The following is a 26,009-nucleotide window of genomic DNA, read 5'->3' on the forward strand; positions in this document are numbered from 1 at the left end:
TAACCTTGCTAATCAGTCTCTCATGGAGAACCTAGTCGAACGCCTTACTGAAGTCCATATAGAGCACATCTACTGCTCTGCCCTCATCATTCCTCTTTGTTACTTCTTCAAAACACTCAATCAAGCTTGTGAGACATGATTTCCCATGCACAAAGCCATGCTGACTATCTCGAATCAGTCCTTGCCTTCCCAAATACATGTACATCCTGTCCCTCAGGATTCCCTCCAACAACTTGCCCACCACCAATATGAGGCTCACTGGTCTATAGTTCCCCAGCTTGTACTTACTACCCTTCTTAAAGAGTGGCACCACGTTAGCCAACCTCCAGTCTTCCGGCGCCTCACCTGTGGCTATCGATGATACAAATATTTCAGCAAGAGGCTAAGAATCACTTCCCGAGCTTTCCACAGAGGTCTCGGGTACACCTGATCAGGTCCTAGGGATTTATCCACCTGTATCCTTTTCAAGACATCCAGCACTGCCTCCTCTGTAATATGGACATTTTGCAAGGTGCTACCATCTATTTTGCTACTTTCTATATCTTCCATTTCATTTTCCACAGTAAATACTGATGCAAAATACTCGTTTAGTATTTCCCCCATTTTTCTGCGGCTCCACCCAAAGGCCGCCTTGCTGATCCTTGAGGGGCCCTATTCTCTCCCGAGTTACCCTATTGTCCTTAATGTATTTGTAAAAAACCCTTTGGATTCTCCTTAATTCTATTTGCCAAAGCTATTTCATGTCTCATTTTTGCCCTCCTGATTTCCCTCTTAAGTATACTCCTACTGCCTTTATACTCTTCTAAGGATTCACTCAATCTATCATGTCTATACCTTACATATGCTTCCTTCTTTTTCTTAACCAAACCCTCAATTTCTTTCATCCTCCAGCATTCCCTATACCTGCCAGCCTTTCCTTTCACCCGAACAGGAATATACTTTCTCTGGGCTCTCCTAATCTCATTTCTGAAGGCTTCCCACTTTCCAGCTGTTCCTTTACCTGCAAACATCTGGCCCCAATCAGCTTTTGAAAGTTCTTGCCGAATACCATCAAAATTGGCCCTTCTCCAACTTAGAACTTCAAATTTTAGATATGGTTTACCCTATTCCATCACTACTTCAAACACAATAGATTTATGGTCGCTGGCTCCAAAGTGCTCCCCACTGACACCTCAGTCACCAGCCCTGCCTGATTTCCCAAGAGTAGGTCAAATTTTGCACCTTCTCTAGTAGGTACATCCACATACTGAATTAGAAAATTTTCTTATACACACTTAACAAATTCCTCTCCATCTAAATCCTTAACACTATGGTAGTCCCAGTCTATGTTTGGAAACTTAAAATCCCTTACCATAACCACCCTATTATTCTTACAGATAGTTGAGATCTCCTTAGAAGTTTGTTTCTCAATTTATCTCTGACTATTAGGGGCTCTATAATACAATCCCAATAAGGTGATCGTCCCTTTCTTATTTCTCAGTTCCACCCAAATAACTTGCCTGGATGTATTTCCTGGAATATCCTCCCTCAGCACAGCTATAATGTTATCCCTTTTCAAAAATGCCACTCCCCTCGCTTACCTCCCTTTCTATCCTTCCTGGAACATTTGTATCCTGGAACATTGAGCTACCAGTCCTGGCCATCCCTAAGCCATGTCTCTGTAATTGCTATGATATCCCAGTCCCATGTTCCTAACCATGCCCTGAGTTCATCTGCTTTCCCTGTTAGGCCCCTTGCATTGAAATAAATGCAGTTTAATTTATTTGTCCTACCTTGTCCCTGCCTGCCCTAACTGTTTGACTTGCTTCTGTTTTCAACTGTACCCATCTCAGATTGATCTCTTTCCTCACTATCTCCCTGGTTCACACCACCCCCCTCCCACCTTACTAGTTTAAATCCTCCCGAGCAGCTCTAGCAAATCTCCCTGCCAGTATATTTGTTCCCTTCCAGTCTAAGTGCAATCCGTCCTTCTTGTACAGGTCACTTCGAGCTGAAAAGAGATTGCAAAGGTCCAAAAATATGAGTCCTTCTCCCCATACACCAGCTCCTCAGCCATGCATTCACCTGCTCTATCCTCCTATTCCTGCCCTCACTTGCTCTTAGCACCGGGAGTAATTCAAATATTACTACTCTCGAGGACCTCCTTTTTAAATTCCTGCCTAACTCTCTGTAATGTCCCTTCACAATCTCAACCTTTTCCCTTCCTATGTCGTTGGTTACAATTTGGCCAATGGCCTCTTGCTGGCCCCTCTCCCACTTGAGAACATTCTGCACCCTGTCTGAGACATCCTTGATCCTGGCACCAGGAAAGCAGCACACCATTCTGATTTTTCGCTGCTGGCCACAGAAACATCTGTCTGTACCTTGGACTGGAGCGTCTCCTAACACAATTGATCTCTTCAATCCTGATGTACCCCTCATTGCATTCGATCCAATCCCAATACCAGAAACCTGGCTGTTCATGTTACGTTCCCCTGAGAATCCATCACCCCCTACATTTTCCAAAACAGCATACTTGTTTGAAATGGGTATAGCCACAGAAGGCTCCTACACTAGCTGCCTACCTCTCCTACCTTTCCTGGAGTTAACCCATCTATGTGACTATATCTGAGACTTTCCCCCCTTCCTATAACTGCCATCCATCACATACTGTTGCAAACTCCTCATTGCTTCTAACTGTCTCTCCAAGCGATCCGTTCAATATGATAAGATTCGCAACCAACAGCATTTATTGTAGATATAATCCACAGTAACCCTTAAGCTCTCTTTAAACTCCCACATCTGGCAAGAAGTGCATATCACTCTACTAAAGGCCATTTTTGCTCCTTAACAATCTACAGACCCAGAAAATAACACTGTTTATTCCTCTACAAAACACTTCCCAGGGTGAAATTAATAGTTATGGCTTATATTTTAAGTTTAATCAAGAGACTTATCTAAAAAAACATATAATCAAGTAAGAACCCACTCTACTCACTGCTGCAGACTTTCTGTAGGTTACACTTAAAAACAATACACTTATCTGCTTCTGTGCTGTGAACTTCGCCCAAACAGTTCCTCCAAGATCAGTTGTGAATTTCACTGTTTGTTAATTTTCCCAGACACCCTCCGATGTCCAGCAATACATGAATTCAAACAGCAAAGGCAGTAACTGTGTAGGTTCACTGTGGTGTCAGTTTATTTCTCTCTCTCTGTCCTGCACTGACTTCACCATGTGCTTCCTTTGTCTGTTCTTCTCCCTTTTAAAACTGCTGTTGTTTTGATTTTTTTCCCCCAAAGTTCCTAAACAATGCAACAGCATATAAAACAGTAATTGCTGCTCATGGAATTCAAGGAAGTCACCTCCAGCACCTAAAATATCTCAAAAAAAGGAGCTGCTTTTACAGCCAGAAATTTTTCCCATCCTCCATTTTGGATTACCCAGAATCCAGATTTCCAGAGGCAATTCCATTACGGAGTATTAAGGCAAAAAGGGCGGTAGACGAGTTAGTACTTTCTTCACATGGTATGGGCTACCCAGAGAGATTGAGTCAGACCAAGTGTTTAATTTTACTGCTAGGCTGTTGAAAGAAGTCATGGATAGCTTAGCCTACAGCACTTTAAATCAAAGGCATATCATCCTGAATCCCAAGGAGCTTTAGAAAGGTGGCATCAGACCCTGAAGACACGGTAAGAGCACACTTTCAGGATTACCTAAATGATTGAGATGAAGGTATCCTATTCGTATTGTTTGCAAATAGGGTGCCCCAAATTAATCTATGCAGTTTGCTCCTTTTGAGTTAATATAAGGACATGACGTGAGAGGCCTTTTGTAATTAATTAAAGAGAAATGGATAGGACCACAGTTGGAGATCTCACACTTGGATTATGTATTGGAGGTCGGGGTGAGATTAAATCAGGTAGATGAGTTAGCTAAACAGAAATTAAAAATGGGCACAGCATAGAATGAAGCAGGTGGCAGATAAACTCGGAAATTTGGATGTTTTCCCATGGGGATGATGTATTAGTATTGTTACCAGTGGTAGGAGATCCCTTCAAAGCCAGATTTAGTGGTTCCTAGCAAATTGAGAAAAAGTTGAGTCAGGTAAATGATCTGGTAAAGACTGGGAACTAGAGAAACTGGTGTTAATTACTGTCCCACAGAGTGAGAAATCAAATCCAGATATTGTGGAGTTTGATGTGCCTCAAAATATGTTAAACAATGAGGAATTCCTTGGGTAGTGGGATAGGTCAATAAACCATCTGCCTCAGGAGCAAAGAATGCAGCTAAAAGGTTTGTTACAGCAGTATGAGGAAATATGCAGGATTAAGCTGGGGAGGACTAATGCTATTGTGCATGAGGTAGATGTCAGAAATGCTGTTCTGATAAAACAACACCCCTTCAGACTTAACCTTTTCGAAGCCAGACAGGTCCAGAAGGAAGTGGAGGTGATGCTCAATGAAGATATCGTCAAATCGAGTTAGAGCGAGTAGAGTTCGTTCATCATGTAAGTTCCCAAACCTGACAGGACTCAACGATTTTGTGTGGATTATTGGAAGGGCAACATTGTAACAAAATCAGACTCATAACCAATACCGAGCTCGGAGGACTGTATGGAGAAAGTTGGACAAGTCAGTTACATCACAAAGTTAGACTTACTGCGTGGTTATTGGTAGGTACCTTTATCAGAGAAAGCAAAAGAAATTTCTGCATTTGTAACCCTAAATGGGCTTTATCAGTTCAAAATGATGCCCTTTGGAATGAAGAACACACCTGCCACATTCCAAAGATTCATGAACAGAGTTGTGGCTGGGTTAACAAACCGTGCAGTCTGTCTGGACAATGCAGTGATCTTTAGTGAGTCCTGGAAAAAAAATCACATGGTACAGTTGGCTCAACTCATTGAACAATTAAGAGAGGCAAAACTATTAATAAACTTAAAGAAAACAGAATTTGTGAAGGCAGAGGTGACGTTCTTGGGACATAACATCGGTCATGGAAGGTTGACCCGAAAGAACACAAAGATGAAGGCCACAACCAACCTTGAACAGAGAGGTACTTCGATTTTTGGGACTAAGCGGATTCTACTGGAAGTTTGTTCCAACGTTCCAACCATTAACAGACTTGCTGAAGAAGAACACAAAGTTTTGGTGGCCCGAACAATGCAAGGAGACATTTGACAATTTAAAAGCAGTATTAACTACTGCACCAGTTTTAGCTGCACCAAACGTTCTGAAACCCTTCAAAGTTGACAGTAACGTAGGAGTTAGAGCTGTACTGCTACAAGAAGATGATGATCGAATTGAACTGCCAGTTGGTTACTTTTCAAAGAAACTCAACACCCACCAATACTCTCCACTCGAAAAGGAACTATTGAGTTTGGTACTGGCCTTACAACATTTTAATGTCTATGTCACGAACTATGTCAGAGACACAGATCACAATCCTCTTACATTCTTGAAATGCTATGAAGACAAGAATATGAGTCTATTTTGTTGATGTCTTATGTTATCGACTTTTGATTTACAAATTATACATGTTGCGATTCATAAGAATCCGATAGCAGATGTGTTATCGTGGATTTAATGGATTAAGTATCGGTAAGATTCAACAGTATAACAATGTTTTTTCAGACTGGAGGCCTGTGACCAGTGGAGTTCCACAAGGAACAGTGCCAGGTCCACTACTTTTCATCATTTATATAAATGATTTGAATGTGAGCATAAGAGGCATTGTTAGTAAGTTTGCAGATGACACCAAACTTGGAGGTGCAGTGGGCTGCGAAGAAGGTTACCTCAGATTACAACAGGATCTTGATCAGATGGGCCAATGTGCTGAGAAATGGCAGATGGAGTTAATTCTGTTAAATGCAAGGTGTGCATTTTGAGAAAGCAAATTTTAGCAGGACTTATTCACTTAATGGTAAGGTTCTAGGGAGTGTTGCTGAACAAAGAGACCTTGGAGTGCAGGTTCATAGCTCCTTTAATGTGGAGTCGCAGGCTGATAGGATAGTGAAGAATGCGTTTGGTATGCTTTCCTTTGTTGGTCAGAGTATTGAGTACAGGAGTTAGGAGGTCATGTTGTGGCTGTACGGGACATTGGTTAGACTACTGTTGGAATATTGCATGGAATTCTGGTCTCCTTCCTATCGGAAAGATGTGAAACTTGGTCGGGTTCAGAAAAGATTTACAAGAATGTTGTCAGGGTTGGATGATTTGAGCTAAAGGGTGAGGTTGAATAGGCTGGCGCTGTTTTCCTTAGAGCGTCAGAGGCTGAGGGGTGACCTTATAGAGGTTTATAAAATCATGAGGGGAATGGATAGGATAAATAGACAAAGTCTTTTCCTTGGGGTGAGTCCAGAACTAGAGGGCATAGGTTTAGGGTGAGAGGGGAAAGATATAAAAGAGACCTAAGGGGCAACGTTTTCATGCAGAGGGAGATACATATATGGAATGAGCTGTCAGAGGAAGTGGTGGAGGCTGGTACAATTGCGACATTTAAAAGGCATCTGGATGGTTGTATGGAAGGGTGTATTGGAAGGGTTTGGAGGGATATGGGCCGGGTGCTGGCAGGTGGAACTAGATTGGGTTGAGATGTCTGGTCGGCATGGACAAGTTGGACTGAAGGGTCTGTTTCTATGCTGTACTTCTCTATGACTCAAATATGATATATATGTTATATATATATATATATATATATATATATATATAACTTCATAATTTCTGTATTCAAAAGCCAAAGAAAGAGCATTGTTACTGTTGTTTCAAGTAATAACATTTGTTATGAAGTTGAAGGTGTGTACTGTACCTTTAAAAGAGAGTAAAAGCTGGCAAGCACCATCATGTCAGAGTGTGCTAGAAAATTAAAGATGTAACATTTTGGCTGTAACCTACACACCAGTTGCTTTCACAGCAGTTCGAATTTAAACAATCAGTTTAAGTTATGCCCAAAGATACTAAACCCAATCAAATTTGAATTTTACTGTTTTGACAACATTGAACCAATGAGATGATACAATGTTTGGGGTGTAAAATGCAGGCATTTTGGACAGTTAGCCAGAAAGAACACCACCTGCCATTGTCAGACAGACTGTCTGAAAACTCTCTATCAAAAGGACCTTTTTCATATGAAAAATCTGTGCAGCTAAGACTGAAGATAGCCCAGGCAGATCTATGAACAGAGAAAGATCGACACCAGAGTTATGATTTTGGAGATGGGATGCTGGTGTTGGACTATGGTGTACAAAGTTAAAAAGAATCACACAATACCAGGTTATAGTCTAACAGGTTTAATTGGAAGCACTAACTTTCAGAGCGCTCCTCCTTGTGGTTGTGGAGTACACAATTGTAAGACACAGAATTTATAGAAAACGTTTACAGTGTCATGTAAATGAAATTATACATTAAAAAATACCTTAATTGTTTGTTAAGTCTCTCATCTGTTAGAATGACTATGATAGTTTCACTTCTTTCATATACAAATCACAAAACCTTTTTTAAAAGTTACACTCTCAGGTTAACTGTAGCAATTGGTGTCAGACAGTAAGATGTTGAAGGTGTTAGCCCCCTGTGTTCTGTTGTCTGTGCCATAATGTTTAGACTGATTCTAATCTAAAAAATAGGTTAACAGAGTCTTACATGGATTCATGCAGTTTTTGAGCAAAGTACAATGTAACTCTGCAAATACAAATTCACCCCACAAACGTATATGTGTATGTGTGCTTGTGTGTGTGTGAGATGGGAGGTTGTGAGTGTTTGTGAGAGACAGTGTATATATGTGTGTCTAAAGTGGTCTAAGTCTGTGAGAGGATGCATGTGTGAGTGTGGGAGTGTGTGTGTGTCTATAGGAATGTGCATGTGTATGTATATGGGATGGGGGTTTGTGAGTGTCTGTGAGAGAGAGTGTATATGTGTGTGTGTGAGTGTAAAGGGGTCTAAGCCTGTGAGAGGATGCATGTGTGAGTGTGGGATTGTGTGTGTGCGTGTCTGGGGTGGGGGGTACATTTGACCTCGGACCTTTGGGTGACCATCCTCTAAGGCGGACTTCAGGACAGCCAGCAGCGAAGAGTGGTCGAGCAGAGGCTGATAGCTAAGTTTGGTACCCATAGGGAGGGCGTCAACTGGGACCTTGGGTTCACACTACAGGTGACCACCATTGCACTATACACACACACACTCCTACAGACACACACTCCCACACTAACACACGCAGTCTCTCACAGACAGACCCCTTTACACTCACACACATACATATATACTCTCTCACAAACACTCACAAACCCCCACCCCAGACACACACGCACACTCGCACACTCCATGAATCCATGTAAGATTCTGTTAACTCATTTTTTAGATTAGAATCAGTCTAAACATTATGGCACAAATAACAGAACACAGGAGGCTAACACCTTCGACATCTTATCTGTCTGACACCAATTGCTACAGTTAACCTGAGAATGTAACTTTTAAAACAAGTTTTGTGATTTACATATAAAAGAAGTGAAACTATCATAGTCATTCAAACAGATGAGAGACTTAACGAACAATCAAGGTATTTTTCAATGTATAATTTCAGTTACATCGCACTATTGATTTTTTCTATAAATTCTGTGTCTTACAATTGTGTACTCCACAACCACCTGATGAAGGAACAAAGCTCTGAAAGCTAGTGCTTCCAAATAAACCTGTTGGACTATAACCTGGTGTTGTGATTTTTAACTTGGTACGCCAGAGTTGACAGCTACTGCTTGGTTTGAAAATTGAGTTTCTGTAAATTTAATAGGGGTTTTTTTGGATCAGTATATGGTTATAGAGTGGGAGGTAAATAACAAACCTTGAAGAGAATGGAGGCTTAGAGTTGTAAATAGTTGTTGTTTAATGTTCACTTTATCAATAAAGAATTAAATTGATAGTTTTTGTTAAATAATGGACTTTGGGTAGTTTTCTGTCACTCAAACTTTAACAGATTACAAGGCGAAGTGAGCTTTCCTGTGGGCTTGGTTTAATTAGCGGAAAGGTTTACTGCCATGTCCTAACACATTGCATTGTGTTACAAAAACAACTTTGAACTGTGTTCATCGGGTTTGAGTGCATTGTTAATCTGATCTGCCAAATTTTTTTTTGCCCAAGTCTACTCACTGAGAACGTGTCAATGCTTCACAGAAAATTGGCAACATAGTTAGTTAGTGAACCGAAGGGATGGAAATTAAGATTGCAAAGTTCCCATTCCAATGTTCAGTAAGCCGCTACATTTCTGTATGCGCTCTTTATTCCAGTAGATATAATCTGTCTTTTTTTTAAGTAACAATACCAGCAAGGAACGTGCTGTTGAGGCCTTGGAATCTTACCAATTCAAATAGAATTAATCTTATACTTGTGTCACATGAATGACTAACATTTCACTTGCAGTAAAAAGACATTCATCTCATTAAAAAAAATCTTCAATACAGAACTTCCAAGTTGTGTCAATGACTGAAGCTGGGAGCAATTAGCAACTCTACTCTCAATCATCCAGTGACATTCAATATAACACTTTGTTTCTGTGTATGTTGGATAACAATAGGATTGACTGAGAAGCAAAACACTTTCCTTCTTCAGGGTCGAGTTGCCTACCATAGTAATCACTATTCCTGATGAAGGGCTTTTGCCCGAGGACTTTCCTGCTCCTCGGATGCTGCCTGACCTGCTGTGCTTTTCAAGCACCACTCTAATCTTGATTACCATAATAATTGTCTAATCTAAAACAAAATTTCATGACGATTTGTGTAAGGCACCTGGAAGGACTTGCCAATGTAAATAGAATTGTAACTGAGCTTGAATCACTGCAGTTTGGAGCATCAGGGACAAAAGGGAATGAAACCAATTTAATTGTGTGTGTGATTTTCAGGTCTGCTGAGTAATTATTCTGGATTTTTAATGTGCTTCTATATACTGAGCGCAGCCAAGAGGAAATGGTCTCATATGGTGCAGGAAGCTAAAAATGATTTTTCTCCTTAGTTTCACAAGCAGAAACCACCAGGGGTACGAACAGCACTGTATTGAGAACTTCCCTGTAAATGATCTTTAATTAAATAAGGGTGGAGGAGGATGCAACTGAGAAATGAGAATAATAGGCTATTACCACACTACATCCACAGTATCAGTACAATGGAGAAAATTTAGTAAAAATAACTTGTATTAGATAGTCAGAGCTCACATTTTCCCAACAGCATACTGCACAAGTCACATAGTGCATATGACAGGAACATAAATACTTAAGAGAAAGATTTGGGCATAGATCTTTCAGTATCCAGAAAATTGGAGACTGGTGATACCTTAACAATTATATTTCAGGATCCCTTGGAAGTCCTGATGCAATAATTATGCAGTGAATTTAAACTTCCAAATGGGAACCTTGCCAACAAGTCCCCAAACTCTGAGTTAATTTAGGAGACTTTGGAGGGTTCTGATTTACTAACCTTAATAGTTAACCTGAAGGAGGTAAGACCTGCTCAAACTCCTGGCTACCTGACTCCCAATTCTCACCCTGACCCACAGTCAATCACACTAATTTTCACCAAACACTGGCCTGCCCCCACCCCACCCACTCCCACTCCATTGCCCTTGAGAAGTTGATGGTGCGGTGCCTTCTTGAGATGCTGCTGTCACATGCTGTAGCTGGATGCACAATACAGCTATAGAGGAAGTTCCATGATTTTGACCCTTTAACACTGAACGAGCAGCAACATGTTTTCATGTTAGGATGGTGAATGGCTTGGAGGAGACCTTCAAAGTGGTGGTGTTCCCATGCATCTGTTTTGCTTGTCCTTCATGGGTTTAGTGTTCATGGATTTAGAAGGTCCTGTTCAAGGAACCTTCATGAATTTCTGCAGTGCATCTTGTAGATGGTACAGACTGCTGCCACTGAGCATTGGTGGTGGAAGGAATGAATGTTGTTAACATAAGAAAAAGGAGCAGAAGTAGGCCATCTGGCCCTTAAACCTTCAGTGGCTTTCAACAAAATTATGGCTGATCATTTTGTGGACTCAGCTCCACTTACTCTCCCACTCACTATAACCCTTAATTCCTTTACTGTTCAAAAATCTATCTTTGCTTTAAAACATTCAACGAGGTGGCCTTAACTGCTTCACATGGCAGGAATTCCACAAATTCACAACCCTTTGGGAGACAAAGTTGCTCCTCAACTTAGGCCTTAATCTGCTCCCCCTTATTTTGAGGCTATGCCCCCAGTGCTACTGTCACTGACCAGTGGAAACAACCTCCCTGATTCTATCTTGTCTGTTCACTTAATAACTTTATATGTTTCTAAAAGAATCCACACTCCCCTGCACCCCTCCCCACTTCCAATGAGTATAGTTCCAGACTACTTAATCCCTCCTCATAAGCCAACCCTTTTAACTCCAGAATCAACTCATTGAACCACTTTTGCACTCCTTCCAGTGCCAGTACATCCTTACTCAAGTAAGGAGGCGAAAACTGTGCACAGTACTCCAGATGAAGGCATACCAGCACCCTTTACAGCTGCAGCATAATCTCCCTGTTTTTAAACTCCATTCCTCCAGCAATGAAGGACAATATTTCATTTGTCTTCTTAGTTACTTGCTGCATCTGCATCTTTTGTGATTCATTTACAAGGATACCCAGGTCCCTCCATCTGCCAGGCCTTTGCTCACTCACTTAACTATGTATATCCCTCTGCAGATTTTTAGTGTCCTCTGCACACTTTGATGTACCATTCATCTTAATGTCATCTATGAACTTTGACACACTACACTTCTTCCCAAATTCCAAATCATTTATATAAATTGTAAACAATTGAAGTCCCAACACTAATTCCTGAGGCACACCACAAGTCACTGATCTCCATCAAGAAAACATCCATTTATTCTCACTCTTTGCTTTCTGTTAGTTAACCAATCTTTGACCTATGATAATTCCTTACCTGTAATGCTGTGTATCTTTATCTTATGCAGCAAACTTTTGTGAGGCACTTTGTCAAATGAAAATCCAAATACATCACATCCACTGGTTCCCCGTTGTCCACCATGCTTTTAATGTCCTCAAAGAATTCCAGTAAATTAGACAAACACAACCTGCCTTTCATGAACCCACACCTGGCTGATGGAGAATTTCTATCCAGATGTCTCACTATTTCTTCTTTAATGTTAGATTCAAGCATTTCCCTCACTACAGAAGTTAAATGAATGGGCCTAAAGTTGCCCACTTTTTGACTACCTCCATTTTTAAACAGTGGCATCATATTTGCTGTTTCTAATCTTCTGTAATCGCTCCAGAGTCCAGCAAATTTTGGTAAATTATCACAAGCACATTTTCTATTTCCCCCACCATCTCTTTTAATACCATGGGATGTGTTCCATCAAGGCCAGGTGACTTGCCTGCCTTTAGCAACAAAAACAGAAATTGCTGGAAAAGCACAGCAGGTCAGGCAGCCTCCAAGGAGCAGGAGAATCGACGTTTCTGGCATAAGCCCTTCATGAGGAATGAGGCTTGTGGGTCGGGGGGCTGAGAGGGGGGAAGGTAACTGAGAATACAACAGGTAGATTAACATGGCGGAGATGGTGATAGATCAGAGAGGAGGATGGAATGGATAGACAGGAAAGATGATGGACTGGTCAAGAGGGCAGTGCTGAGTCAGAGGCTTGGGACAGGGATAAGGTGGTGGAGGGGAAATGAGGAGACTGGTGAAATCCACATTAATTCCATGTAGTTGCAGATTCCCAAGGCGGAAGATGAGGTGTTCTTCCTCCAGGTGCCAGGTGGTTAGGGTTTGGCCAATGTTGTCCCACTGTTTAAGAAGGAGGGCAGGGATAATCCAGGAAATTGCAGGCCTGTGAGCCTCACGTTGGTGGTAGGAAAATTATTGGAAAAGATTCTCAGGGACAAGATCGAAACACATTTCAAAGCAAATGGACTTACTAGCAATAGACAACATAGTTTTCTGCAGGGGAGGTCGTGCCTCACCGACTCGATTGAGTTTTTTGAGGAGATGATGAAGATGATTAATGAGGGAAAAGCAGTTGATTTTGTCTACATGGATTCCAGTAAAGCCTTTGACAAGGTCCCTCATCGCAGACTGGTACAAAAGGTGAAAATCACATGGTATTAGTGGTGAGCTAGCAAGATGGATACAGAACTGGCTTAGTCATAGGAGACAGAAGATAGCAGCGGAAGAACAGAATGGAGGGTTGTGAGTAGCAGTGTTCCACAGGGATCTGTAATGGGACCTCTGCTATTCGTGATCTACATAAAAATTCAGAGGAAAACATAGCGTGTCTAATTATTAAATTTGTGGATGATACAAAGATTGTTGCAGTTATGGACAGTGAGAATTGTCAGAGGATACAGCAGGATACAGATCAGTTGGAGGCATGGGCATAAAATAGCAAATGGAGTTTAATCTGGACAAATGTGATGTGATGCATTTTGGAAGGTCAAGTACAGGCGGAATTTATACAGTGAATAGTATAACCTTTAGGAGTATTGATATGCAGACAAATCGCTGAAGGCAGCAGCCGAAGCAGATAAGATAGTAAAAAAGACCTATGGAATGCTTGCCTTCATTAGAAGTGGCATTGATTATAAGGATAGGCAAGTTATGCTGTAGCTTTATTAGACCACAGTTGAAAAATTGCATACAGTTCTGGTCACCACAACACTGAAAGATATGAATTATTTAGAGAGGGTACAGAAAAGGTTTACCAGGATGTTGCCTGGTATGGGGGATTTTAGCCATGAAGAAAGGTTGGTTTGCTGGGTTTTTTTTCACTGGAATGTAGGAAGTTAAGGGCCGACCTGATAGAAGTTTATAGGATTGTGAATAGCACCGATAGAGTGGAAAGTGTGAGGCTTTTGTGGAGGGGTCAATGACAAGGGGACAGGTTCAAGGAGCAGGGGGTGTGGCGGGGAGGAGTTTAAAAGATATGTGCGAGGCAGGTTTTTCACACAAAGGGTGGTGAGTCCTGAAATGCAATGCCAGAGGCGGTGATGGAAGTAGACCCAATAACAGCATTCAAGAAACACCTGGATGAATATGTAAATAGGAAGGGACTAGAGGGATACGGATCCTGTAAGTGAAGATAGTTCAAGTGTGGAAGGGCAAAATGAGAAAAGGCTTTTTTGTCCTGGATGAGGTCAAGCTTCTTGAGTTATATCTGCACCCATCTGGGCAAATGAAGAATATTCCATCATCATTCCTGACTTACATTTGTGGGCAGGCTTTGTGAATCAGGAGGTATGTTTGGTGGGCGGCACGGTGGCACAGTGGTTAGCACTGCTGCCTCACAGTGCCAGAGACCTGGGTTCAATTCCCGACTCAGGCGACTGACTGTGTGGAGTTTGCACGTTCTCCCCGTGTCTGCGTGGGTTTCCTCCGGGTGCTCCGGTTTCCTCCCACAGTCCAAAGATGTGCAGGTCAGGTGAATTGGCCATGCTAAATTGCCCGTAGTGTTAGGTAAGGGGTAAATGTAAGGGTATGGGTGGGTTACCCTTCGGCGGGTTGGTGTGGACTTGTTGGGTCAAAGGGCCTGTTTCCACACTGTAATGTAATGTAAAAAAAATGTTAAAAAAAGTTACTTGCTACAGAATTTCCAGCCTTTGACCTGTTCCCCTTCCTGCACTATAGTTTTAGTATTTTGATGCTTTACTTGTAAGCAAGGGGATTGGAAATATTTCAAAATAATCATCTCGTTAGCAAATCATTTAAGCAGAAAATCGTCATTTATTCTGTGCAATTTCATTTAATTATAAAAAATTATTGTTATGAAGGTTTTCACCTACAAGGATCCCCAAGGTAAAATATGAATTGGCAGTCTGCCCATTTCCTGCACGAGCAGACTCACCACCACCTGTGCCAGTAAGTAAATCACTTTCAATAATATTTGTTAACTATGTAACTGATTAGCTTTTGCTAGTTATTGGTGATCTAGTTTGCTAGTTTGCTAGATATTGATGATCTTTATAAATTTAAGTGGTTTTGCTTTATGAATACTTTGCTTATGAAAATGTGAAAATGAAGAGTGTTAATGCACATTCCACTTTTGACATCCATACCTCAGTTTAGCCACAGAATAAAGCACTCTTACCTCCCTCTGTTCTAATCTCGTACCCTGTAGTGCATTTGTGTGACACTTATCCAATTTTCAATCTTGTGACTGCATTTTAAGTCAACTGCACTCTGAGCTTGTGAATATTATGAACTAATTCATATTGTTCAACATCATTTCACATAAGACTGTTGCAATAGTATTGGAGGAATGCACTGGTAATCAAGCTCCACTGCTCACACCATTACGTAAAGATGATGATTTTTTTATTTTTCTGTATTTTAGTTGTGAACCAAAATGATTGGTGCATGTTTTGAAAGTATGTTTTGAAAGTACCATTTACATAATTTGTTTGATCAGTAGTTAAAATGTACATCAGATGCATTGGAGCTGAGGAGTTGTGTATAAATGGTGCTTTGGTGGGTGCAAGTAGCTGATTGGTCTGTGGTCTATTGACTAATTATCAATAACAAACGCCTTCTGCTTGCCAACAACCATGTGATTAGTTCCCAGGTAACTGAACAGCTGGTGCTGTAAACAAGGTTCGGAAAAGTCATCAGATCTCTATCAGCTCAGGAGGTCTTTCTGTTCTCTGCAGTAAAAGCCATTTAAGCCTGAAGAAAGCCAGTTTATTGCTATAAGCTATGACATTTAATTCATAAGTGAGAGACCTTTTATAAGTGAACAAACTATCCTTTGTCTCTTGCAAATGAGAGGACATATCTGCAGAAGGAGACTGAGAAGCAGCATTCTGACCAGCACAAGAACTGTTTCAGTAGATCCTGTGAACAGAGACCACTGAACTTCTTTGCCAGATTTCCCTTCATCCAAAACACATTTGCTTGTGCGTGAGAGAAAGTGAGAGCAGGAATTTACAAGAGGTTGATTTAATAGAGTTATATGCTGACAGTACATAATTCTCTGCCTGTAACTAGAGTCTATTTACTTGTATTACATAGTCATTTTTTAAAGTACAGAAACTTGCTCCATGCTTTCTGTCAACTTGGGTCTAAAAGACAGCTAAATTGAGGAATCTTTGTGTACTTTCTAACTCTTTACACTTTATGACAATTCTGGGAATAACAGGGCTCAATTTGCAGTGCAAGTGAGGTGTAGTAATTAGTCAAAATGTTTAGATTCAATTGCTAAAATGGCAATTGATTTACTTTTTTTTCCACAATCCAGAATAAATGAGAATTTTACCAAGCTTTTTTAATGAAATCAAAATAATTCATTTATTATTAAAAGAAGCATGTGCTCTTAAAAACAAGTGGCTAACATTAGTTAACATTTAATTTAAAACTTGGAATTAGACTTATATCCCCCTTTTCCCAAAGCAAACACACACACACAACACAAAAAAAAGGGTCTGCAGGGGTCATGTTTTCAACAAAAGAGCCAAAGGAAAAATATCCCTGTTGACCAAAAGTCTGAAAGCAAAGTTTAGAATTTTTTTCTTTAATGAAATTAAATTACTGACAGTAATACACCAATTGAGAATCTGTGGGGGAATTAGTGTAGGTGTAGTTAAAGGTAAAAAACAAAATCCCTGCAGATTAGAAAATCAGCATGACTGCACTTACTCATGTAGTTAATTACTGCACATTTTGAGGTGTGTAGTAAATCTCTGTGAGATATGTAAAAAAATGACCGTGTAAAAAATATTTATTTGAAGACTTAACCCTTGTTTTAGATATCTGATTGCATAATTCATATGTTTTAGAATATAACCTTTTGTTTCAGGAATATAACTTTAAGGTTTGGAGATTAACAGAGAAACGTTGGAACACAAGTAGGCCATAAGACCATAAGAAGTAGGAGAGGAGTAGGCCATTTTGGCCCCTCAGGCTGCTCCGCTTGAGGCTAGGATTGTGGCTAATCTGACATTCTTCATGTCCACTTACCTGCATTTTCCCATAACCTTCGATTCCCATACACATTAAGAATCATCTGTTTCAGCATTAAATATACACTTTCACCATAGCTCTCTGTGGCAAGGAGTTCCAAAGACTCTCAAACATCTGAGAGAAAGAATTCCTCCTCAAATCTGTCTTAAATTGGTACTTTTTTTTTATTCTGAGTCTATGCACTCTGTTCCAAGTCTGTCCCACAAGTGAAAACATCCTCTTAGCATTTACCCTATAAAGCCCCTTTTGTCTCAATTAGATCATCTCTAATTCTTTAAAACTCCAATGAATAGAGTCCCAAGTTGTTAGCCTGCGTTCATACGACAATGCCTCTATACCTGTGATTATCCGAGTAAACCTTTTCTTAAGATATAAAATATCTTTTGCCAAGTAAGGGGACCAAAACTGCTCACAGGACCCCAGATATGGTCTCACCAATAAGACTTCCCTACTCTTATACTCTAACACCCTTGAAATAAGGACCAACGTTAGATTTCCTGATTACCTGCTGCACCTGTGTGTTTGTTTTCTCTGTTTCATGCACTAATTCTCCGAAGTCCCAGTATTGCAGCTTTCTGCAATTTTTCTGTTAAAATAACATTATATTCTTCACATTTTCCCATGTTACACTCCATTTGTCAATTTTCTTCCCTTACTTAACCCGTCCATATCTCTCTGTGAACTGTTTGTATCCCTTTTCACCTATTTTTGTGTCATTTACAAATTTGACTATAATGCATTTGCTTCCTTCCTCATTCAGTAACGTATATTGTAAACTGTTGTGGTCCAGCACTGATTCCTGTGAAACTCCACTGGTTAAAGGCTACCAGTCTGAAAAAGACCTCCTTATTGCCTTACACTGTTTCATGCCCATTAGCCAAATCTCTATCCCCACCAGTATACTGTGTCCACATTATCAACTCTTATCTTATGACTTAATTGTTTGTAAGGTGCCTTTTCAAATGCCTTCTATAAGTCCAAATACAATACTGGACCTCCATCCACTCCGGTTGTGACTTCCTTGAAAAATTGTAATAAATTAGTCAGACAAAATTTCCACTTCATGAAGCCGTACTGATTCAGCTTGATTTAGAATATGTTTTTCCAAATGTGCTTATATTACTTCCTTAATAATTGACTCCAACATTTTTTCAGCAATAGATGTTAGGCTAATTGGCCTACAGTTATCAGCTTCTTGCCTCCCTTCTTTTTTGAATAAGGGCAGATTTCCAAACCTCCAGTATTCATGGATTTTTGGAAAATTACAACCAATGCTTCAACTATCTCAGTAGCCACCTCTTTTAGGAGCCTAGGATGCAAATCAAGGTCAGGGGATCTATTTGTCTTTAGCCTCATTGGTTTGTCTAATACTGATTCTCTATTGATGGAATTTAAGTCACCTCTGATACGTTTTAGAATTAGTGGAATGTTCAAGGTATCTTTCGCCATAATCACTGATATAACATATACATTTGCCATTTCCTTCTTCCCTGTAACTATATCCCCAGATTTATTTCCATGATATCTATGTTCATTTTGACCTCTCGCTTCCTTTTCATATATTTGAAGAAGCTTTTATTGTCAAGTTTTTATATTTGTTGCTAATTTGTCTTTATAGTTTATTTCCTTGCTCTTCATTATCTTATTAGTTCTCCTTTGCTGGATTCTCCATGTATCCCTGTCTTCAGTGCTACCATTGATTTTTGCCTCCTTATGTGCTTTTTCTTTCAACTTTGTACTCTCCTTAACTTGCTTGGTTATCCATGGTTGGTTTATTACTCTCTGAGAATCTTTATTTCTGAATAGGATTTTTTAAAATGGAGACTCATGAATTACCTCTCTTAAATGTCTGCCATTGCCTGCTTATGTCTTTCCTGTTCATCCATCTTCACAGTCCACTTTAGATAGCTCTGTCCTCATTTCACTGTAATTCCTTTTATTTAAGTCAAACATGGTTGTTTCTGACACAAGGTTCTTGAAATAACGCCTCAGAGGTCGATATCCAGTCACCAAGTTACCCTTTATTTACATATGGTAAGTCTTTGACATTGATCCAACTCCCTCAGAATTAGTTCTGAAAGTGTCAGAATGTCTGACAATCCTCCTTTTTCTTTTTTTTTTGCTGCAGGAGGATACTCCTTTTTTTTCCTGTTTATAATATTTTCTTAAACAAATTACAAAACAATTTACAAAAAACAGTTAACATTTACAGCTGTTTATAACAGCAACTTTACAAGGGAGAGGAGCAGCAAAGCCAGGCCCCAAACCCTATCGTTCAACCCGTTTACAGGGAATTGAGGACAAACCACAAATCTCAGTTTCAAATATAAAAAGACAGCAACAATAACCTTTAGACATAAGACAATCCAGTTACATAAAAAAAAAGTGCAGACAATACAGACCCAGCAAGCCCCCGTCCCTCCCACCTTCCGGCCACTCTAAGGCAGCCCGCCACACTCCTTTTTTTTTCTTTTAGTGCTTATTTTATCCCCAGCACCCATGGTGTGTGTGTGTGCAGGCGTGAGACACAGTGAAAGACACAAAATACACAAATCTTTATTCAAATTCCACCACCAGGAAAATAGGAAAACACCCGGGTGGCCAGTGACAAACACTGCCCTTCACATCAAAGGGCAGTCACATTCCTCCTTTTTTTTTCTTTTTTTTTTCTTTTAACCCCCACACTACCACCTAAGTGCGGTAGTGCTTATTTTTTTCCCCAGCACCCATGGTGTGTGTGTGCAGGTGTGAGACACAGTGAAGGACACAAAGTGCACGAATCTTTATTCAAATTCCACCACCAGGAAGATAGGAAAACACCCGGGTGGCCAGTGACAAACACTGCCCTTCACATCAAAGGGCAGTCACACTCCTTCTTTTATCTGTTAGCCAGGGATCCATGATTGGACCAGATTAACAGCCCTAATTAGGAAAATATTCTATGAGGATCTCAAAACTCGCTCACTCTTCACTGAATATTAAATTCAAACATTTTACTTTCAGGTGCCCGATTACCTATTACCATGTCCAAAACAACATGTTCCTGAGTTGACTCCATAATGTATTGCTCTAGGAAACTTTCCCTAGTGCACCTTATGAATTTGTTGTCATAGTTGCACTTTCTAACTTGATTGGCCCAATCGAAAAGCAGATTAAATCATCCACAATTATTTCCCTATTCTTTTTACGTCCATTATTTGTGGATGTATGCCCTTTCTTACAGTTTGTCTATGTTTAGGGGCCTATACACTACTACCAGTTTCCTCTTTCCTTTGCAGTTATTCACCTCCACCAAAATAGAGTCAACATCATCTGAGCCCAGATAATCTCTCATAACTGTCCTCATTTCATCTCTTACTAACAGTGTTACCCCACCACGTTTTCCTCTAGAAAGTTCACATTATCCCCGAATGTCAAGTTCCCAGTTCTGATTTCCCTGCAACCATGTTGCCTTAATGGCTATGAGATCAGCTCCATTTATCTTGATTTGTGCCATCGGGCCATTCAGCCGCTCAAGCCTGTTCCACTTAGTCAATGAGATCACAGCTGATCTGTGGTCTAATTCCATATACCTTCCTTCACCCAAATCTCTTAATACCTTTGCTTAACAGAAGTTTATCAAACTCAGATTTAAAATTAACAACTGATCTATCAACAGCTGTCCTTTGTGGAGTTCCAAACCTCTATGATCCTTTACATATGGAAGCATTTCCTAATATCCCTCTGGTCCGGCATTAATTTTTAGACTATGCCCCCTTGTTCTAGAATTCCTGGGAGACCTTACTAAGAACTTAATTGTCTAAAGTCAATTCATTTCAAACAAGACTGAATTAATTACATTTTAAAAGAAACTTAAATTTATCTGATTCAGTCGGGGTTAATAGTGAGAGAAATTGAACAATGAATGACCCATTTCTAAGTTTGTAGTGAAGCCAGGAGGTCTACACATATTTTTAAAAATAATTTAGATAATTTATGTATTTCTCAGATGAAAAGAAATTGGGGGCAGTTTGTGAACATAGAAGATTCTTGATGGATCTAGCAAGTCTGGAGAGAGGACAGTCACGTTCATTAGAGATAAAGAATATTCATTGGGTCTCAAAATCAAATGTAGTGTTGATTAGATTGCATTTCTGCTTTGAAGAATGCCAAAACATAGCATGTTTCCATGTGGGTTGTGTGGGTTCGAAGGTTCTTGAATTTAATTTGGCTGACTGTTTCTCACAGAGGAAATTTGTCATGAGTAGGTTGGAATTCAGGAAGTGAGCATTGCTAGCTAGACCAACATTCATTGCCCTTCCCTAATTGCTGCTCTTGAACTACTTTAGTCTATGTAGTGCTTTTAAGAAGGGAGTTCCAGGGTTTTTATCGAGCAACAGAGAAGGAATGATGATTTAGTTCCAAATCTGGATAGCGCGTTGTTTGGAGAGGATATTGAAAGTTTTGGTATTCCCATGTACCTGCTGCCCTTGTCTTTCTAAATGGAAGAGATTGCTGGTTTGGAAGGTGCTATTCAAAGAACCTTGGTGAATTGTTGCAGTATATTTTATAGTTGGTATATGCTATTGACACTATGCATTAGTGGTGGAGAGAATGAATATTGAATCAAATGGCAATCAAGAATGCTGCTGGAGGAAGTCTGAATCTGAAAAGTCAAGAGGTTTTGAAATATTTTAGGGATTTCTCAGCCCAAAGCTAATGGAAGAGTCACTGTGAAATTTCATATGTCAGCAAATTTCGTGAACATTGAGGGAAAATCAAAGTGAATTCCAGAGGGTATGCATATATTTGGGTCATAGAAAAAGTGAATGAATCTTCAAGATTTTGTAAGATAAGGGAATAAAAGTAAAACTGGATGCTTGGCAATCATAGTTATAAAGTACATTTTGAAATTAGTACTGCTTGCTTTTGTTTTTATTTATCTGTACATTAAGGTTTCTCTTTTAAGGAAATTGTGAAATCATCTGTCATAGTCCTGACAGTGAATTACTGGTGTTCAAATTTCTCTTTAAACATTAATGACCTGTACAGATATTGAAACTCTTTGCCTTCTGCTTTAATTGTCCAGGGCTGTCTGAATGAAAGTGAGGGAAAGAGGACAATGGGGAAATAACAAAGTGGCAGAGATATTAAACAAATTCTCTTTATCTGTTTTCATCTTAGAAGGCACAGAGCACTCCAGTATAAAGGGGGACCAAGAATGTAGCACATGTTATCCAACAGGATTTTGCTGCTTGCCAACCTTGTAACCTTCAATATTTCAGATTCATTACAAGATAAAATATAAAAGCAATGTAATACATGGATAGCCACTCTTCTCCTTTCTTTACAAAACAAAAGAGCTGTGTGTTCTGACAGGAAATGTCAATCAGGGCTCCTTCAGAAATGCAAAGCCATACTTCCATCCTGACAGAATGCTCATAGTGCAGAACAGTCCCCTGTCACAGCATTCAGTGATTGTATTATGTAACTTAAACTTCCAGCATCACAGACAGTTCTAGTGAAAAGGTAAGCATATAAGATAAATGTGTGGTTAGTGTGCCGGGAGGGTAGGCAGCTGGAGTTAGTGCAGGATTCCAGGTAAGTAGGGTCCCAGACTAACCCAGCGAGAGCGGAGGTGTGTAGTTTAAGATCCCAGAAAAACATGGCATTGAGTCCAGTGAGGGGAGAAGGGGAGTTAGGTTTGATGATGGGACTGGAGTTTGGGTGCCAAGGGGTGCGGACATTGGGTCTTCTGGTGATAGAGTGGGAGCATGATCCAGTGGTGGGGGAAAGGAATTGTTATGGTCCAGGGCATTGGTCTGGAGCTTGGAGATATTGGGTATGGTGGCTGGGGGTTCAGATCCCAGCAGTGTCTGGTGGTCATTGGGGTGAGGGAGGTTTTGGGTCCAAGAGGTTGGGGTGGGGGTTTGGATCAGGTCGTTAAGGGGCCTTATGCAGTGCAATTAAGGTATATGAGGTAAATGCAGGGACAGTTGAACAGTTACTCAGGAACATAAGAACAAGAGTAGGCCATTCAGTCCCTCAAGCCTGTTCCACCATTCAACGAGCTCATGACTGATCTGTGGCCCAACTATATAAACCTGCCTTTTGCTGGTATCCCTAATACCTTTGCTCAACAAACAATTGTGTATCTCAGATATAAAATTAACAAATGATCCAGCATCCACTGGCATTGTGGGAGAGAGTTCCAAACATCTACCATGTTTTGTGTGTAGGAGTGCTTCCTTATCCTTAGCAAGTACACTAGGTGTTTTGTAACCTAACTTTTCTTGAGCAACTATTTACTTGACTGCAGAGGAACATTTCAAAGTCTTTAGTTTAATTGGATACTTTCAGAGGATCCCAAATGATAGGGAATTGTCGAGCAAAATTTTCAGTTTCCTGGGGAATTTCTTCAGAGTCAGCTGTGATGGGGAATTCACAGGGTCTCCATGCGCAACTTCATCTACATTTCAAAGCAATTATCTGTTCATCAGTACATGGATGGAAATGTGTTGCTGGAAAAGCGCAGCAGGTCAGGCAGCATCTAGGGAACAGGAGAATCGACGTTTCGGGCATTAGCCCTTCTTCAGGAATGAGGAAAGTTTGTCCAGCAGGCTAAGATAAAAGGTAGGGAGGAGGGACTTGGGGGCGGGGCGTCGGAAATGTGATAGGTGGAAAGAGGTCAAGGTGAGGGTGATAGGTCAGACTGGGGTGGGGGCGGAGAGGTCGGGAAGAAGATTGCAGGTTAGGAAGGCGGTGCTGAATTTGATGGATTTGACTGAGACAGGCTGGGGGGAGGGGAAATGAGGAAACTGGTGAAATCCAAGTTCATCAGTACATCCAGGCCAATGTACAGACATTTTTGATCTTTGGCTTATGACCAGCCTCAAGAAATCTTTTTTACCAGTAGTGCCCTATTCCTTCCAATCTCTTGGTTCAATAATTCTATGAAGAAAAAGACTGAACACATTTTGATATTGCAACACTGCTCATTGCCCATTTTAAATTCCACACTTTAACCATAATCAGCAACCATGAGGCATAGCTTATTGGTCACACACCTCAACTATTGCACAAAAACCACATGCCAGCAAAAATAAATTCTTTAGTTAGCATCCTTTGTGCAACTAGATTTCCCAAGAAGGTTTGGGAACAATCAGACCAACATCCTTCCAAAAGATTTTATAGCACTTTATACAGAGGCCATGCAAATCTCAATGTATTATCACTTCAAGACTGCCAAAGATAATTGGAATAAAGAAAGTGTCAAAAGCAGACTTTTTTTTGGTTTCATTGAGCAAATGACCTTCAGATTTCAGGTTAATAGAAACCTAAACTATATTTTGATAAATACATCCATAAACTGAATGATATGTAATTCTTGTTTAAGAAGGAAGGATTCTGGGTAATCCAAGATGGAGGATGGGAAAATTTTCTGGCTGTAACACCTGCTCCTTTATTGAGGTATTTTACTTGTTGGAGGTGATTTCCTTGAATTCCAGGAGCAGCAATTACTGTTTTATATGCTATTGCATTGTTTTGGAACTTTGGAAAAAAAAAGTCAAAACAACAGCAGTTTTAAAAAGGAGAAGAACAGACAAAGGATGTGCATGGTGAGGTCAGTACAGGAGAGAGAGAGAGAGAAAGAAACTGACACCACAGTGAACCTGCACAATTACTGCCTTTGCTGTTTGAATTCATGTATCGCTGGTCATCAGAGTGCATGTGGGAAAATTAACAAACAGTGAAATTCACAACAGATCTTGAAGGAACCTTTGGGCGATGTTCACAGCACAGAAGTAGATAAGTGTATTGTTTTTAAGTGGAACCTAGAGAAAGTCTGCAGTAGTGAGTAGGGTGGGTTGTTACTTGATTATATGTATTTGAGATATGTCTTTTGATTAAACTTAAAATATAAGCCATAACTATTAATTTAACAGGGGCACTGTTTTGTAGAGGAATAAAACGGTGTTATTTTCGGGATCTGTAGATTGTGAAGGAGAAAAGTTGGCCTTAAGTAGAGTGATATGCGCTTCTTGTCAGATGTGGGAGTTAAAGAGAGTTTAAGGGTTACTGCGGATTATATCTGCAATAAATGCTGTTGGTTGCGAATTCTATCAGATTGAATGGGTCAGTTGGAAAGACAGTTAGAAGCAATGAGGAATTTGCAACAGGAACAGTATGTGACGGATGGCAGCTATAGGAAGGGGGGGGAGTCTCAGATACAGTCACATAGATGGGTTAACTCCAGGAAAGGTAAGAGAGATAGGCAGCTAGTGCAGGAGCCTTCTGTGGCTCTACCCATTTCAAACATGTTTTGGAAAATGTAGGGGGTGATGAATTCTCAGGGGAACATAGCACGCACAGCCAAGTTTCTGATATTGAGACTGGCTCGAATGCAACAAGGGATACGTCGAGTTCCAAGAGATCAATTGTGTTAGTGGACTCTCCAGTCCAAGGTACAGACAGACGTTTCTGTGGCCAGCAGCGAAAAATCAGAATGGTGTGTTGCTTTCCTGGTGCCAAGATCAAGGATGTCTCAGACAGGGTGCAGAATGTTCTCAAGGGGGAGAGGGGCCAGCAAGAGGTCACTGTCCACGCTGGAACCAACAACATAGGAAGGGAAAAGGTTGAGATTTTGAAGGGAGATTGCAGAGAGTTAGACAGGAATCTAAAATGGAGGTCCTCGAGAGTAATAATATCTGGATTACTCCTGGTGCTACGAGCTAGTGAAGGCAGGAATAGGAGGATAGAGCAGATGAATGCATGGCTGAGGAGCTGGTGTGTGGGAAAAGGATTCACATTTTTGGACCATTAGAATCTCTTTTGGGGTAGAAGTGACCTGTACAAGAAGGACGGATTGCACCTAAACTGGAAGGTGACTAATATACTAGCATGGAGATTTGCTAGAGCTGCTCGGGAGGATTTAAACTAGCAAGGTGGGGGGGTGGTGGGACCCACGGAGAGAGTGAGGAAAGAGATCAATCTGAGACTGTTACACTTAAGAACAGAAGCGAGTCAAACATTCAGGACAGGCAGGGACAAGGTAGGACTAATAAATTAAACTGCATTTATT

The 26,009-nt window shown here is 40.4% G+C and overlaps 1 protein-coding gene across 3 annotated transcripts in view; it reads left to right on the plus strand.

Annotated features, from left to right (window-relative positions):
• The window catches only part of zmp:0000001301 (acyl-CoA-binding domain-containing protein 4), a 198,164-nt gene that overhangs the window by 143,166 nt on the left and 28,989 nt on the right, over window positions 1–26,009 (plus strand). For all 3 annotated transcript variants that reach the window (XM_043713698.1, XM_043713706.1, XM_043713715.1), the window contains one exon: window positions 14,764–14,851. In XM_043713698.1, the coding sequence (XP_043569633.1) occupies window positions 14,764–14,851 (88 nt within the window). The remainder of the gene's footprint in view (window positions 1–14,763; window positions 14,852–26,009) is intronic.

The sequence above is a fragment of the Chiloscyllium plagiosum genome, chromosome 2 (genome assembly GCF_004010195.1).
Source record: "Chiloscyllium plagiosum isolate BGI_BamShark_2017 chromosome 2, ASM401019v2, whole genome shotgun sequence".
In the NCBI taxonomy this organism is placed as follows: Eukaryota; Metazoa; Chordata; class Chondrichthyes; order Orectolobiformes; family Hemiscylliidae; genus Chiloscyllium; species Chiloscyllium plagiosum.